Source organism: Diceros bicornis, chromosome 3 (genome assembly GCF_020826845.1).
Source record: "Diceros bicornis minor isolate mBicDic1 chromosome 3, mDicBic1.mat.cur, whole genome shotgun sequence".
In the NCBI taxonomy this organism is placed as follows: Eukaryota; Metazoa; Chordata; class Mammalia; order Perissodactyla; family Rhinocerotidae; genus Diceros; species Diceros bicornis.
In genome coordinates this window covers 102,043,107-102,060,353 of record NC_080742.1, presented here as the reverse complement: position 1 = coordinate 102,060,353, position 17,247 = coordinate 102,043,107, and the positions used below count along the sequence as shown (strand labels likewise).

General features: G+C 48.8%; 1 protein-coding gene across 1 annotated transcript in view; it reads left to right on the top strand.

Moving 5' to 3' along the window:
• Window positions 1-17,247, top strand: part of PTPRN2 (protein tyrosine phosphatase receptor type N2) — a 911,136-nt gene that overhangs the window by 848,787 nt on the left and 45,102 nt on the right. Inside the window, exon 16 of the mRNA XM_058535313.1 lies at window positions 10,664-10,737. Coding sequence (XP_058391296.1) covers window positions 10,664-10,737 — 74 coding nt within the window. The remainder of the gene's footprint in view (window positions 1-10,663; window positions 10,738-17,247) is intronic.

Sequence of the window (17,247 nt, the reverse complement as noted above, 5' to 3'; positions counted from 1 at the left end):
GTAATTTCTTTCCAAACAAACTTTTGGTTTGAATTTTTTTTCCAAACTCGAAGCAGAATCCCAGTAGAGGGATTTAGCCCCCTCTGAGTGACCGAGACTTAACCCTGGTTTGCCTTTAACCATCAATCCATGGAAAGCTCCTAACTCTGAAAAGCAAGCAAGATTTTCTTTTCCTCTCCTATAAGATGCTCTGGACGCACGTCTCACATCTGCAGGAAAGTTGCATGTCCAGATGAGTTCCTGGCTGGGCCGTCTTTTCTCCCCCAGTTTTTCTGTCTCAGAGCCTGAATCTCTGCCTCAGGACCTGGGAAGGCTGTGGGTATGTTGGTGTTGGGAAGAAAATATACCAGCAAATTATGTGTGGGCTTTTTCTTTGCTGCATCACAGACAGGAGCTGTCCGGGCGGCTGTGCTGCCTGAGACTGAAGGATTTTCTTTTAAGGGAAGCAGGAAAAAGGCAAACCCAGTGTTTCAGAAGCGCACAGTCGTTCCCATCAGGCTGTGCTCTGAGAGTAGAGATTATCCATAGTGATGTCCACAGACGTGATGGCACATACAGCTCCATGAGCTCCCGTGCCTCTGAGAACCGCCAGGGCTGGTTGTCAGGCTGGAAGCTGCGCTGACTGTCCCCACGACATAACCACTCATGGTTCAGATCCGAGATCCTCTTTACTTCCCTTCTTGAAGTTCGACCACCAGATTGTAGGATGTCTGGTCTCGTGTATCGTGGTTGTCCGTACTTCTCAGCCTTCACTTCCCAGTGTTACCTACCGAATCCTAGCGTTGGGGGGACCTGAGCGTGTGGAAAGAACTGGAACCGTGGAGGCGGCCGGCCAGCATCTGAGCCACCTCTCACAGATGCGCTCTAGTGTTCTATGCCCATAGCGACCGATTGCAACCCTTCAGAAGGGCCAAGACAGTGGGCGTGTTTCCTCCTGGATCTCGGTGTTTTTATTTGTCTGCTGTGAGGTCACGTTCGTTGTGCAGTCAGCAATCACGACGTTGGCTCATGCTGAGGTTGCAATCATCTGAAATCCAGGGCCTTTTCTGTAAGGATGGCTGTTAATCCAGGATCCCCAAGCCCCCGCCCATCCTCACAGGGGCTTTAACAGAATTGAGCCTTACATTCACCTCTAATAAACCGATCCGTGTTCAAAATCAAGAAGGTTTTGATTCCTGGTTCACCGTGTACCTCCCCCTCTCAGCTTTTTGGCATCTGCATATTTTGAAACATGTTTTATGTGTCTTCAAGTCATTGGCAAAAACATATCCAGCAGGATAAATACGAGGCATTGCCCTACTGAGGCCTCCCTCAAGCCACCACGGATCCTTGAAGGAACCTTCCGGTGGCTGTTCTGTGAACTAAGGCTTTGCCTACAGCCCTGCTGTGCAGCTCGGGGTGGGCAGGCTTCCTCGAGGCCCCGATAATATTGCAAATGCCCGCCGAGCACTTGCGTCCCGGACTCAGATCGAAATGCCACATACACGACATCTCCCTTACATCCCATCAGCCCTGGGAGACTCGTGTTGTCATCTCCGTGGTGCAGTAGATGAGTGGGAGCTTAAGGAGGTGACGTGGCTTGCCCGAGGTGACCCTCCTGACCCCACAGAGGACTGCCCTCCAGACTCAACACCGGCCGCTCCTTATTTTACCCTTTTTGAATGATGTGTGTGTGTGCTTTATTTTTTGGCTGAACTATTTAAAGTGAGTCTCAGGCATCATGACATCTAAATACTTTGGCCTGTGTCTCCTAAAAATAAGGACATTGTCCTACATAACTGTGACCACATTGTTATAACAGAAAATGAACAATATCCCCTAATATCATCTAATCTGGTCCCTCCTCAGCCGTTCCCATGTTCCAATTATGTCCTTCACCACCGTTTCTCTGTTTTTTAACCAGGATGCAATCAAGGTTCTAACTGCATTTTGGTTTTACATCTCTTTGGCCTTTTTAATTTTAAACTCCCCCCACTTGTGTTCTAACGTGACTTGTCCCTAATAAAGCTGCTCTTCTCCTGGTGGTCTCCATTCCATCTCTAAATCTTCACAAACTACCCCGGGAGGAGTCTGACCATTTTGCCAGGTCCGTGGGAAGCTCACCTGCCTGGTTTCCAGACCTGCTCTTTTCCCTTGTTCTGTTCATGCATCCAGTCCAAGAGGCCCAGGGACAATGTGGGGTTGAACCAGCGTGGCCAGTCTCCACATCGCCACCACACTGCAGGGGACATGCCAGCGCGCGTCTGCAGCCTCACCTGGAAGACTTGTAAAACCCTGATCTGGTTCACCTAGCCCACGGCCAGAAGCTTGACGGTGAATGCCATTCTCCGGCTACCTATCAACTCTCTAGCTCTCTTCTCTGTTCCTAGAGATGGCCACGGCAAATCGTGATTGAACACGTTTTCTCTTTGTTATCTATTAAAATGATTTCATCTACACCAGACAGAGGTTTCATACCTGGTAAGATCTTTTGCTTTAACAAACACAGCTAAAGAGCCTCCTGTTACCCCCTCCGTTTTTCACCACCAACCCGCTCAGATGCCAGCCTCTGACGCCCTTCTTCATTCCAGTTTGCCTGTAGAGCAGCTACATTTTTTAGTGGAACGAGGCTGCCAAAAGATGTCCAGTTGATTGTGGTCGTCCATCAGCAATGACCCAGATCTCGCCACCGCGGTGTCTCCTAAACTGGACCAGGAGAGTGTCATCCCCGTGGCCACCTGGCCTGTCACAGGCAGTGGAGACCTGGGGTCGCAGGTCCAAGGTTGTCCTTGTGAGAGACCCTGAGGCTCTGACGGATTATACTTTATCCTTCTGCTGGGTGTGGACACAGAATAACGCTGCAAAATGCCTATGTCCTAATGCTGGGGTCTGTGAACATGTCACCGTACGTGACAAAGGGGAATCAAGGTTGCACGTGAAACTAAGATTGCTGATCAACGGACCTTAAATTAGGGAGAATACCCTTGATTGTAAAAAGAGTGATCCACGGGAGAGGATGGCAGGATAGCAGGTCGGATAATTCGATGTCAGGAGGACTGGACTCGGCACTGCAGGAGAGGAGGGGCCACCAGCTAGGGATGTGGCCGACATCTAGAAGCTGGAAAAGGCGGGGAAATGGATTCTCCCCTGAGCCTCCAGAAGGAAGCAGCACTACCAACATCCGATTCAGACTCGCCTCTGACTCTGAACTACAGAACCGTAAGACAATAAATGTGTGGGTCTTAAGCTGCTAGGTTTATGGAGATTCATTACAGCAGCCACAGGAAGCTTGTACACTGAGGACACAGACAAGCCCTGAGAGATGCCAGCAGAGCTGGTCACAGCTGTGTCCGCCGGGAACCACTCCCTCGCCTGGCTGTGCATCCACACACCATCATATCTGCCCCAACTATCAGAAAGTGATCAAGAAAACTTTGGTTTCTGTGAAAAACCACACTGGAAATAAGGCCAGTTGCTGGTCTTGTGATGGAAATGAAGAAACCGCGAAGCGACCTAGTGCAGTTGCTTCTCAGCCCGGAGCACAGCCTTCTCGTTACTCTAGACCCATCCTCACAGACTTCTCCAGGTCTAGAGGCGTAACCTGATGTTTGGTTACACTCGTGCGTCTGAGGGAGGAGGAGGGATTGCCTGCTGACGGGGTGCCGGGCGCCGAGGGAATCAGCTTCTGGGCGTGTCCTTTAGAGCAGAAGGCACCCCTCCTTCCTCAGCCAGGGGCTCTCCCATCTCATTCTTGACCCTGTGCCTGACCCCTACTTTGCGAGGGTCCAAACAGCATCCACCCGGGGCTGGGGTGCTGCCCTGCCCCTTCTGCGGGTTCTCCTTTCCTGTAAGATCAGCCCTCCCCTTGCTGGTCTTGTTCTGCACACCCCCACGAGGCCCAGGGACACCGAGAGGCTGTCTCCCCATCTGCAGTGGAGGGGCCAGGGCCACTGGGCCACTGGCGCCTGGTCGTAGGTACACATCAAGTATGGTTCCTGCCTCTTTTCCTGTTACTTCATCCCCAGAACCCCTGTGTGCCTCTTCACTCTCCTTCTAGGCCGTGTAAACCCTCTGTTCTGTGGGTTATTTGGGTGTTCTTCCCACCTGCATCATGGTTTAAGTCTCTATTAAGTTAATAGGCAAGTTTCCTGCCAAATTCTCTTCCTTTGCTTTTCCAGAAGCATCCTAGTTGGCAAGGCCTGTTCTCACACACCATTGCAAAGAGTCAGAGGGTCACTTCCGGCTGCCTGGGTTCCCTTCAAATGTCATGACCGTCCGTCGAAGATGACACCTTCTGTCCACCCTCCCATCCCCAAAACAGGCTTTCATCTCCTCCGTCGGCACAGATGTAGGCTGGGATAGTTTTCTGGTGACAGCATGTATTCTCAACAAAACACAAACTTTTATCTATTTTCTTTAAAAGTGTGAGTTGCCCACCCACTTAGAGTCCTTGGAGGCTGTCATCTTGCCATCTCCATGTCTCGCATCTCCCCGTCTCAGCCACTGTGGGATGCAGTCCCTTGCACAGCGTAGATTCCTAGCTAGTGTTGCTGACTGATGGTCTCTCCGTAGAATTACGCAGATGGCACGGTTTTGCTTGGTTGGTGTCTGAGCTCTATTATGCAGAAGCGTTCGTGTGCTTGTGCACACAATTACAGCAAGCAAACTTTGCCCCGCTGCTCTCCCTCATGGCCTTGCCCTCTGCATTTGATGATGACACCCTGGTGTTATCTCTGTGCGCACTAGGACCTCAAGGTTAGATATCTGGAGAGCGCTCTTTCCGCTTTGTTGCGGTTCCTGGTGGTGCCGACCCCTATCCTCAGGCCTGAGTTCACGAGGAGCGACCTCACGTCACTCTGCTGATTTTCTCATAGAAAGCTATTTTTTTTAGCTGGCAGGAACTTTCTGATCGTCGGGTTAGAAGAGACGAGGTCGCTGGAAGAGGTTGGATGACGTGGTAAAGGGCAGGCAGGGACGTGGTGAGAAAGCGAGACCGAGACAGGAGCCTGGCTCCCGGTCTGAATGTCCCGGGTAACATACAGGCTGGGGCTGAAACAAAAGAAATTTGTTCTCCCAGTTCTGGTGCCAGCGGGATTGGTTCCCTCTGAGGTTCCAGCCTCTCTCCTCAGCTTGTAGATGCCATCTTCTCTCTGCGTTCTCACGTCGTCCTCCTCCTGTGTCTGTCTCTATGTCCACACTTCCCCTTTTATAAGGACACATCATGTTGGATTAGGACCCACCCATGTGACCTCATTTTAACCTGATCACCTCTGAACAGACCCCATCTCTAAATAAGGTCACAGCCAAGGTACTGGGGGTTAGGACTCCAACGTATCTTTTTTGGGGGGATGCAATTCAACCTTTGACACCAGGTGCCTCCAGACAGCTCGGGCCAGGTAAGCAGTGCCAGGCCACAGGCCCCTGAAACCTGTGGAGTCAGCCTCCCGCCTGTGCTGTGCTCAGTGCGCAGCGTGCTGGGGCGTGCCTTTTCCACGTGGGTGCGCGGCAGTGAGGTTAGTTTGCAGTTAGAACGGTCGCCAGCAGTGAGCCACCCACACTGTCGTTCACCTGCTGAGCTGGTCGGCAATCCTATTTTGGGATTCCTTTTTGAGAGATCTGCAGAGATGCTGGTGAAACTATTTAAGAAAGGAATCGTGAGACCAAGCCTTGTGACCACATTTCAGGCCACTTGTGTGACGCCAAGACCTGCTCTTGGTGTGTTTGGAGCTCGGAAGCCAGACGTGAGCTTTGCATTGTGTGATGGCTCTCCCGGAGGCCGCAAGCTTTCTGGGCGGGTGAACGGAACTGTCTTGCTGTCTTGCCGTCTTTGGGTGTAGGAGGGTGTTCTGAACCTGGGACCTCAGCGGCCCCAGTTTGCCCAAGTGCAACTTGTGTTCTGACCCTTGTTGCTTTTCTTCTTAAATGTTTGATGATCCGTATAATTTGAGCTAAGAGTTTCCAAAAAGCTTAATAAGAGCAGAACACCTGCTCACTGACTAACCAAGGAAGGGGCACTTCTGGAAAGAAGCACGAGCCAGCCTTCTTTCTGAGAGGACTCACCATTCAGAGCAAGTGTATTTCAGAATCACACTGTTGTCTTCACGTTCCCAGATCTGCAAAGACATACGACGTCTGTTTAGCTTCTCAGAGTCTTGAAATGAACATAATATAAAGATTTATTGCTTTGCCTCAACTCTGACAAGTCCAAACCAATAAAGACATTTCTGTGTGCGGTTGGCTAGAATCATTAGACCAGCATTAACAGCTGGTGGGCTGGGCTGATGGTGGTAGGGAATTTTAGGCTGTGTGTTTGCGGGATACTAACCCATCAGTGGACCTGTGAAATCGGAGAAGGAGCTGGTGGTCACTGATGCCGTGTGTTGAGCATATCCCAGTGCCTGGGTCTCCATTAAAGACTTGGAGCCCTGACCCCCCAGAACACAAGGCTGCCCCGTCACCAGATGCACTCCACATTTCCACTAGCTACACCATCAAAGTAAAGAAAAAGGCGTCCAGCCAGCATAATGGTGTAATCTAAATCTTAACAGAAAGTTGAGACAGCTGGAGAGCCCCAAGAGAACGTTTGGCAGACTGCTTGGATGAAGAAATTCCCTTGTCAAGTACCAGTGTCAACTAGTGACTTCTACAGATGCCTAATTTGTGTTACCATCAGCAACATCAAGGATTTCATCTACTAATGAGTGAAGATTATTGACCCATATACGTCAGTTCACGTAGACAATGGGAATAACACAACCAGGAAGCCTAAGGAAACATTGTCCTTAAAGATCCATGTTACAAGATGCTGTTACATCATGTATCCTGTATGTCCGTGCACTTCCCTTAGACGGGTTCAGGTGGAACATAGGAAGGTTCTAGATAATGGCGCACACTAGAACAAATCCGTTAATGATTAAGCTGCAGTGTCCTCCAAGGACCCTAGTTGGGCTGTCTTTAAGGGTTCCAACCCTAGTAATAATCAAGAAGGAATTCTAGAACTTGTTTCTTCTGTTGGCATTTATGACAATCATTCTATATTTACTGACAACACAATGTACCATAAATAAGCTTTGCCAATTTAACTGACTTTTAATCATTTAGGTATGTTTCCATCTGTGATCTTGAACTTGTTCCTAAATTCCTTTCTATGTGCCAGGCATTACAGTGAGCGCTTTGTATACACCACTTACCGCAACAACCCTGTGAGTTAGATATCATTACCCTACGTTTTGGGTGACAAATCTGACACTTTAAAATATTGAATAATTTACCCAAATATCTCCTGGCTAGTAGGTGGCAAGGCTGAGATTCAAGCCCTGGGCTCTTAGCCGTGTTCCAGGAAGAAGGAAGGTGATGTATGTGAAACTACATTTAGAACAAATAGAACTAGAGAAATTTGGAAGATTGTTCTTGAACAAGGCGGTAGTGCATGATAAATGCTTCAGGAGTTCAGAAAAAGAATGTGCTTGGTGGGTTAATGGAACAACTTTCTTCTCAATAGGTGTTTTTCTCCTTCCCTCCTTGATAAAACTTACAATTGTGGATCTTAGAGGAAAAGAACTCAGTTATAGGGCCAGGTACAGACAGGAAGAGGCTACCTGAATTTCCATGTTTCCCTGGCTTCCGAGGGAGGTCTCAGACTAAGATCTTAAAGAACAGATCCACTTGTTAATTGAAATGTAAGCGCGAGATTGTTATAAATTCTTGCTCTGTGGTTGAGGTCGTTGTGTTATATTTGCTCCCACGGGAGGCGTGTGTGTTTATTCTGGGAATAGGCGGGAACAATATTCAGTCAGTCGAGCACAGACGAGAGGGAGGATTATTTGCTCCAGAGCCCGGTCCTGGCTTCACCTCCAACTTGCTTGTTGACCTTGAGTGATCTTGCATAATCCTGCCAGGCCACTCTGCCCTCCCTTTGCGTTACAAAGAATAAAGGCAGCTGTACTCAGAACTTGGTGTCATCTCATTGGGTCTCATGACAGTTCTTTAAAAAAGATGAACAGGAGAAGTGAACCACAAAATAGTGAAGATATTTGCCCAGCCAAGTGGAATATCCACTGGACTGTCCCTGCCGGGGGAGTAGGCCCTCCACTGTACTCTGGTCAGCGTCACTCTGACCCTTCCACCGTGGCTCCAGGGGTTTCAAATGGAGGTACAAGATGGCCCAATATTAAAAACAAGATAAGTTCACTGTTAATTTTAAAATCAACATGTTGCCACAAAATCAAATATATGATCGTAAGGTAGCAGAACTCTGAAGCTTTTGAAGCCCTTGTCCCAGCCTCAGTGCTATCTTTAAAAGGGCGGCCTCCAGGGAAAGGTAGGCAGCTGAAACAGTACTTCTCAAGATGCTTGAGAGCCTGTGAGCTGTCCTTACAGCCAGCTGAGGCTCGGGTGCCCAAAATAGTTTGTCCCGTTAACCAGCAGAGCCCCAAGCTCTTCAACTGCACTGTTATTTCACCAAGACTCCCAAACTTACGAAGCATTTTCTTACTTTTCCAACTAGAAAAATCCAGCTGGCATTTCTTCCCTGAGCCTCGGTGCTCTCAGGGCGGGGCAGTGGCATCCCCTTGGAGATGAGGGGACCTGGCAGCCCCCCAAGCCTGTGCCTGTCAGCTCCACAGGAGGCGGCTTGCTCTGCTGGGCGCCTTCCCAGCGTGCCCTCCTAAGCTGGGAGACTGTACCCTGGTTCCTCCTCCCTGTGCCCCTCCCTCCCTTTGACCAGAGACCCCGCTCTCTGTACGGGTTCTCAGACAATTAGGAGTGGTCCCAACTGCTGCTACCACCAGTGCCAGAAGTTGGCTGTGTTGTAAGTATTTACAATGAGTCAGGGCCCCTGGGAGACCCTGTGGAACCCTGCGGAAGCAGCAAGAAGGCCTGCTGTTTTATTCCAGAATCCTGTGTTTGCTGCATCAGTAGGCCCAGTGCACCCTTCAGAAAAGGGCGCCTGCTTCCGAGCGGCTCGTGGTCGTCCCCACTGTGAAATTGGGCCTCCTGAACTTCATTTTCGGGTAGTGTTTATAGCCTGTTGAGATGTCAGTGTTGACTGGTATTTTGGTAAATTTTACTTCAGTTTCCTGCCACTGCCGATTTTCACTCTTCCAAGAATAAATTTGTGCAGGAGCCCAACACCATGGAGTCCACGGGATTTTTGTATCATTATTCGTACCTTAGCCGGATGGTTCGGCAGCTACCGTCAGAAACACCTTCAGGACACCCGCACGACATTCGGGCGCATGTAACGTATGATATGTAAACATACCATGCAGTGTATGAACTCTCTCCCTGTCTCTAGATGTTTCTCATCTGTCTCGTCTCTGCCAGGAAAATGCTAACATTAATATCGTCATGAGACGGATAGGATGGCGTCCAGCTCAGGAGACAGTGCTTCCCAAGTTCAGTCAGTTATGGGACTCACCAAGTTTCCCAAGCCCCAGAATTGTTGTTAAAAAAAAAAAGTTAAGTAAAATCTCCTGGAGAAATGAAAGAAACACAGACGGAGGTGAAGTCTCCCTGCTTTCCTGCCTGAGCTGCTTTCAGGGTTGGGAACCATTTCCTCCTGGTGGCCGGACGTCTGGGGAAGTGGGGGGACGCAGTCAACACTCAGGGCAGCGGGGCCAGCGTGAAAGGCTCACAAGTGCCGAAAACTCTGCTCCCGAGGCTGCAGGCCAGGCCATCAATAGGTGCCGTGTGAACCACCCAAAGGCGTTCACTGGGGCGAAGGTTACAGAGCTGAGTGCTCTCAGGCTCCACGACTGTCAGTGTCCGAGTGCACCTTGCAGAGGAAGGAGAGAGAGGCTTCTGCACACCCAGGGAGGCTAGAAGGACAAGGAGGGACTCTCGAGGGCGTGCCGCCACCCTCCACCCTGCGTGTTACCAGGGGGAGCGGGCACTGCCCCTCGCCCCATAGTCCCTCCTCGACTTCCCCCCGAGGGTTCCACTTTGAAAGTTTGAAACAAGGGAAAAAAGGACATCACTATACACAGGAGGGTGGTTCTTCCAGAGCCAACATCCAGACTAATTCGTGTATCAAACACATTAAGCTTTGACAGATCACATGCTCTTAAACCCCATTGCTGTGTCTGGTTTCAGCATTTCTCAAACGGCTTCCCTGTTTAAGGCACATTTTTAGGTCACTGAGTCCCCACTTGTACATTCATCCTCTACTCCCTCCTGTCTGCATTTTCTTTTTCTCTTAGTTTCCTTTTTGACACAAATTCCTGTAATCTCGGGGATTTAACCGTTTCTCGACTACAAAACCTTATATATTGAATGGTGGCCTATAGCTTAATATTCACATTTTATTTATTTACTAAATAATGTATATGTTGCCACATATGTCTTATGTTAAAGGCAAACACTACATACAACAGTGCAGAGGGTATCACACCTGGAATTTGAACTTTACGTGAGGAAAACACAAGAACGTCAAAGTTCTACCAAGTGAGATGGTGTCAGGTCCCACACACCCTGACTCTCCCCCTCTTATGCCGAAAGACCATGAGCAGAGCGGGGAAGGGAGAGATCGCGTTAAAAAGCAGCCTCAGAGGGGTCTGGCAGAGCCCTCGCGGAGAACAGCGGAGCAGTGGTGGGCAGCCCGGGGCATCTCTCGCACCGTCTCCGAAAAGGCCTGGGTGCTGCGGCCCCCTGCATGTCTAACTCTCTGCTCTTGGGTTGCTTGCAGACGATCACTCCAGGATCCTGCTGAAGTCGGAGAACAGCTACAGCAACTCCGACTACATCAACGCCAGCCCCATTGTGAGTACCCTGCTTTTGCTCGGGGAGCCGGTCTGCGGCTAAGTCTCGGGGAGGGTTTTCTGTGGAAAGCGAGCCCCTGCCCTGCTCGGGCTCACAAGCTAGTAACTAGTCTCAACCAGGTAACTAGCCTTAATCAGCTAGCCTGGGCTGGGTCTTCGGACGGCTCCCCGGGATGTCTTCACCGGATGGGAGCCTGTCGTGGGTCCCTGACTCTAGGGGGCACGGCAGTATCGACCTGATGGCTTACTGACTGGAACCCAGGACTTTTAGGAAAAAATTGTAGTTGGTTGCACTCTCCTTCTCTAAACCCACTTGTTCCCTGTTTATTCAGGAGAAACAGACTCAAATCTGCCACTTGTCAAAATGATAGGTGGCACTGAGGCAGATTCGAAGTTGTAGGTTAGTTTCCTTCAGTTTTTCCAGTGGGTGGGATCTTCCTTTCAAGGACAAGAGAGGATTGGGGGCTGTGCCTCCCCCGGGAGCGGGCTCTTCAGAGGACTGGAGGAAATGTTCTCTATTTCTAGAGAAAGCAGCTCATTCACCCCTTGGTGTAAGACCCTGTGACCAGCAGCTGTTCACAGCTTTCCGGAGAGTTCCTCAGAGCCCACTCCGGCCGTGGATCTCATCCTGCTGCTCCTCTTTCATTGTGTGAAGCCTGAACATTCTTCCGGTCCTGAACCCTGGGGGGAAGGGGCTGAAAGGGGGAGTCTGGAGCCTAAGGGCGAAGAAGAGGAGGCTCAAAGGTCAGATGACGTGATAGCTCAGTCTGGCTTTTCAGAATCAAGTTAGGATGATTGTAGGTGGGAAGAAAGGGAAATGAAACTGTCCAAAGACAGGGTATTTGTGGAGAGTGTGGTGGATGGTGTTTTAAACCAGTGGGAGAGAGAGATTGCGAGTTAGTGTGGATTTACGACAGAGGCTGGTGATGGTTTCCCCCCTATAAGCTGTGTTTCTCGACGTTGATCTTCAGGGAAGCGTCACGGCATCTCGCTAAAATCTCAAATTTGCATTCAGTCAAATATAGTTCAGGGCCAGCCCCATGGCTTAGCGGTTAAGTGCGCACGCTCAGCTACCGGCGGCCTGGGTTCGGCTCCCGGGCGAGCACCGACGCACCGCTTGTCCGGCCATGCTGAGGCCGCGTCCCACATACAGCAACTAGAAGGATGTGCAGCTATGACGTACAACTGTCTACTGGGGCTTTGAGGAGAAAAAGGGAAAAAAAGGAGGAAGATTGGCAATAGATGTTAGCTCAGAGCCGGTCTTCCTCAGCAAAAAGAGGAGGATTGGCATGGATGTTAGCTCAGGGCTGATCTTCCTCACCAAAAAAAAATATATGTATATATAGTGCGTGTAGGATGCAGCACCGTCTATGATCCTAACACGGTGAGATTACTGGTGGTGTAGACGACTGAGTGAGACAGCAGGTCTTCTCTGGATTCATGAAACGTACCTGACAGCACACTAGCCACCCCTTCTATTGCTTCAGTAGTTAGCTTTGGAGGAGAACATTTACCGTCTAATTTCAAGCAGTAGCTATGGTGATAGACCATGTTCATAGTTGTTGGTCCCATTTATTTCAGTGTACCTGTTGTATAAAGCTTATTATTTAATAAGACTCCAATGTGCCATGGGTCAGATCCCATCTCCTGACACTTCACAGCACACAGAGAGAGCACAATGTACCATACTCTGCTGTGAGAACGTGGATTCAAAGTGAAGAGTTGGTCTGTTGCACTGCGTCTACACCCACCTGAACCCAGATCTCTGTATGTGTGGTTATTTTTTTTTTTAAAGATTTTATTTATTTATTTTTCCCCCCAAAGCCACAGTTGATAGTTGTGTGTCATAGTTGCACATCCTTCTAGTTGCTGTATGTGGGACGTGGCCCCAGCATGGCAGGAGAAGCGGTGCGTCGGTGTGCGCCCGGGATCCGAACCCGGGCCTCCAGCAGCGGAGCGCTTGCACTTAACCGCTAAGCCACGGGGCCGGCCCTGTGTGGTTATTTTTAAGGAATAACTTCTTTCTTTCGAGCAGAGGTCGACCTCAAAGACTGATGCCATCTGTGTTTTGAGGTTCTCGTTTGGAGCCATTCAGTCAGTCTTTCTCAATCAACGCACTGTGGTGTGTTTAGTATTTTTCCGTCAATTCTAATTCAGAAAATCAAACCCAAGCCTCAGTGAATTACCAATCTCTCTTTTCTTATGGATGGAACATCGTTTCTGGTGAGGTTGGGATCTGTCAGTGCCTGGACTTGGTCCCTACACCACAGGCCATGTTGATGGCAACTCAGAACTGCCTGGAGAACAAGAACACGTGTTCTTCCTGTTGGGTTCCTTGTCCCTAGAAGGAGCCATGCGACAGCACTAGAGTGAAAAATAAAGCAGTTATTTTCAAGTCTAAAAGATGAGAGTTCAGTGTTGTGGCCTGCCCAACTCTCCCTCATTTTGTGTGTTCCAACTTGCAGGTGTCTGAGCTATTTCAGGCTAAGGTTGGGTCTCAGTGCAGACAAGGGTGCTTGGTGCGGGAACTGCATCATCCGTAGAAACCGTCCGACAGCTTGTACACTCACATCCACGGGCCTGGAGGGTGTGTGTGTGTGTGTGTGTGTGTAGGGGGAGTTACATGAATTCCTGTACTTCCGTGCAATTCTCAGTCTCTCTTCTATTAGTGGAAATTCACTTCAGAACAAGCTACCCAGGCCTCACTGAGCAGGGACTTGGGTCAGAAGGCGATACCAGGAGAAAGAAGGAAATTTACGGTATCTTTAGTGTTTTCCTTTCATACAACAATTTTTTTTTTCATATTTGGGTTGTAGGAATGAACTAGAAGAAATCCATGGTACCTCTTCTCTCTGAAATTCCTGAAGGTACCATTGTAATGAGCCTCCTAGCAGCCGTTGAATGTAAAGCTTACAATTATAGCCCAAGAAGACCCTGGCTGTGCAAAACAAAACTATGATAATTACATCTGTCATATTTGACAGTCCTCATTAAATTCCGAGGAAGTCATCCAGTAGTAAATAACGTGCAGTCTTTGCTTTTAAGTCAGAGGTCATGAAGGTGACAGGGAATCCTGTTTTCTGGCGTAGGGCGTCTGAGAGAGAAACCCATCAGCCACATTTAGAACCTCGGCTGGGATGTTGTGAGGACGTGGGCTAGGGAATATCGTCAACACAACTGTTTGCTCAGAACAGCGCAAGTTTCATTACCGGGAACAAGTCTGAAGTTCCCAACGATACTGGAAAATAAACTTACTCTTCATTCTGCTGTTTATTACGGGAGAAAAAATTGTTGAAAGTTTTAGTTCTGAATGCATTGAACTAATTTAAGTAAGTACAAATTGACTCCTCAGAAAAGGATGACTGGTCGGATACCCTAATATCATAAGAAATTGGCCAAATATGGGAGCCAACTCTTTGGTTCACAGAGAATATTTACAAGCAAACCTCTATGTGTGTATAATTATGGTGTATATTCCATATTTTACTTAAATAAATCTCAACTCATAAGAATAAAATAGGAAAGTAATTTCCGTTCGTAAGTCAGTCTCTCTCCCATTGATTACTAAAGCTGCAATTTCCCAATAAATCCCCACATGAAGACTTGGCATCTGGAAGAGTGACTTGAAAACTCAGGCTTGATTTTTGCTTGTTTTCAAGAAAGCATTCTGTGAAATTTGCTGTAAATGTCAGGAAAAACAGATGCAAGGATGGGCAGCTGGGAATACAGAAAGGTAACACGCACGTTCACTCTGAGACTTCAGAGTAGGAGGGTGGCCCCGCGCCCTCCCCCAGGCCTGCCCCGGTCAGCCCTGACGACTTCAGGTCCAGGCTCGGAGGCTGTGGTTGGCCTGGAGCAGACCCGGCTCTCCCCTCACCTCCACACCGGCAGGCAGCCCCCCAGGTTCCCTTCAAGCCTTCAGAACATGGGTTCCTGGTCTTGCGATGCTGAATGCTTAATTTTTAAAATCAGTTTTGTTTGGAATATTGAGGAAATTATTGCTAAGTTTTTTAATACAGATTAGAGTTTCTAAAGATAAAACCAGTCACTCATGTTTATTTAATAATTGTTATTCTCCAGCTTAAGGCAAATTGCTGTTTTTTTTTAACTGTGCATTTAGAAATGCATGGGAGTACACCTAGTTCATTTGGCGTCTTCATAAGAATCACTCTGCCACAGGGACAGTAGATTCAGTGCAAACAGGTGGTTTTCCTTTTTCCGAAAAACAGAAACAACCATAGTAAAAGCAAAATAACACCGTTAATCGTAGTTGGGACCTGACGCCCCATGTTCCTCACAGACGTGCAGTCACTTGGAGTGAGTCAGTCACGTCTGATTGTCTGGGCAGGGCTGTGTCATTCCACTCGGGGAGAAAATGCTTAATCGTGGCACCGCTTGGCCTGGTCAGATGCCTGCCCGCTCTGTGCTGCTGGCAAGGGCATAAATTTGGCGCTCATCGAAGCAGAGCCTCTCCGTCTTACAAAGTCACAGAGGAGGACACGACCTGGCCGGCAGGCCTCCCCACCTGACAGCATGGCGGTTGAATTAACAAATGTACAGGCTTCCACTCATGGCCTCAGGGTTACCGCCAGACGCCAACACACACCCACGCCCAGGGGAGTCTGCGTGTGCACGCGGGTGAAACCCCAGAGCTCAGGGCAGGCAGATCAGGTTGTCCAGCCTCCCTCCACCTCCCACCCCCTTTCACAGACGCTGGACTGAGGCCCAGAGAGTAACTGACTTTTTCTGAGTTGTGGAGCTTGTGTTTGTGAACACAACATTCGCACGAATAAAAACTGTACTACAAAGAAATGGAAGATGACAGGAAAGAATGGGGGAAGATTAAGCACAGAGATCAGGGGAAGTTGCAGACGCTGTTTATTCCCATTGGGAGCGGTCGACGAAGACAAACCTGCCAGGTGTATCTTTGGAGTTGTCGCCAAAGCCCCGGATAGAAAAGTAGTGTGAGCAGAAACTTACCTGATTTCCTCTAATTACACTTTTCCTGGCTGGAAATCTTAAATGTGATAAAACTTCTGTTCATTTAGTTAAATATTTGCTTTACTTTTATTCAGTTCAAGACCTCACGAAACCACGAGAAGGCTTTCTGTGGCCTTACGTTTGCTTCATGCACCAAGTGCTTCTGCCCAGAATCATTTCCTGTCCAGTAGGATGTGCATGGAATGAAGTAATTGCGATTGTCTTCTGAGTCATTGTTAAACTGATGACACGAGTCACCGCTCTGTGATCAGCGTGCTGTTTACTGCCTTCTGAGTGGCAGCCGCGTGACGGCGAGGAGGGGGAGTGGAGAGGACGGGCCGAGTGTGCGCACTGCTCATCGCCCAAGTCCTCCCCTGTCCTGGGGGCTTGAGCAAGTGACAGTGGAAGTAACTGGAACACCGTGACAGGTTGCCTCATTGACCCTCCTGAACCCTGTTCAGATTTTTACTTTCAGTCACACGTTTCTCATTTGTAAAGCAGCGAAGTGTGCCAGTTTGAACATACTAACAATTTACAGATGTGTTGCTCTCTAAACTGCTTTGGGCAAAAAAGCACCTTTGAGAAGGAGGTGGGGTTTTCCTCCTGTGCAGAGCTATTTGCAAGGAAGAGACAGGGGTCTCCGTAAATAGCTGTCACCCCCAACAGATGTATATTTTGAAAAATCAAAACTCCTTATTTCTGCTAAGTGTTTTTCCACTGAAACATTTTAATTGGGGCTTTCAGCGAGAGTAACATAATTTTACCTGTATTGTGTGTGTTGTGGCGAGTTTCAAAACGAGGTCCGGTTTTGATTACGAATCGCTAAATCAGATGCACAAAAAGCATTTCTCCTGCTCTCCCACCCTCAGCCAACTCACATTGTTGTTCTGTTAGAATAACTTGCATCTGTTCTTTTATGATCTTCCCTCTTTCGTGGGGTACATAATTATAAGGTGCACTCGGTGCATTCTTTTATGCTGACAACTGTCATCTCTGCAAGTCTTGATGGGTGGTGCGTGGATTCACTAGATTACTGTCGGAGGAAAGGGGCCTCGCAAGGCTCTGCTTCAAACCCAAAGTCAGGGCAGTGTCTTAAGGTGGTGCCGGGGTTACAGCTGACATCCTCGTGTGTCGCCTCAGAATTATGTGCAGTTGAAACTTGCTCGTTTTTCACTGTATTGGGAAATGTATTCTTAACAATTATCTTTAAACACAGAGTATTCTAAATCTTTAATCAAACCCTGGTATCAAACGAGGAGATCCTAGTGCAGACATGAAAGAATAAAGTCCCGCGTACGTCCGGTTAGGGAGCGGCTCTCTCACACAAAGGTGAGATCCACCCTGTCTTCTGGGTGTCTCCATGGTCCCTTCTGGGGTGTGTGGGAGGGAATGCGAGTGATGAGGAAGTCTTTGCTGACGCTCACCTGCTATCTCCTGTTCTCTGAGGGTGGCCGGTTCTGGCATTGAGGGGCGAGAGCCCCATTCATTTGACAACCCTCAGAATGTGCTTTAATCCTGTTTGCTTCTCCAG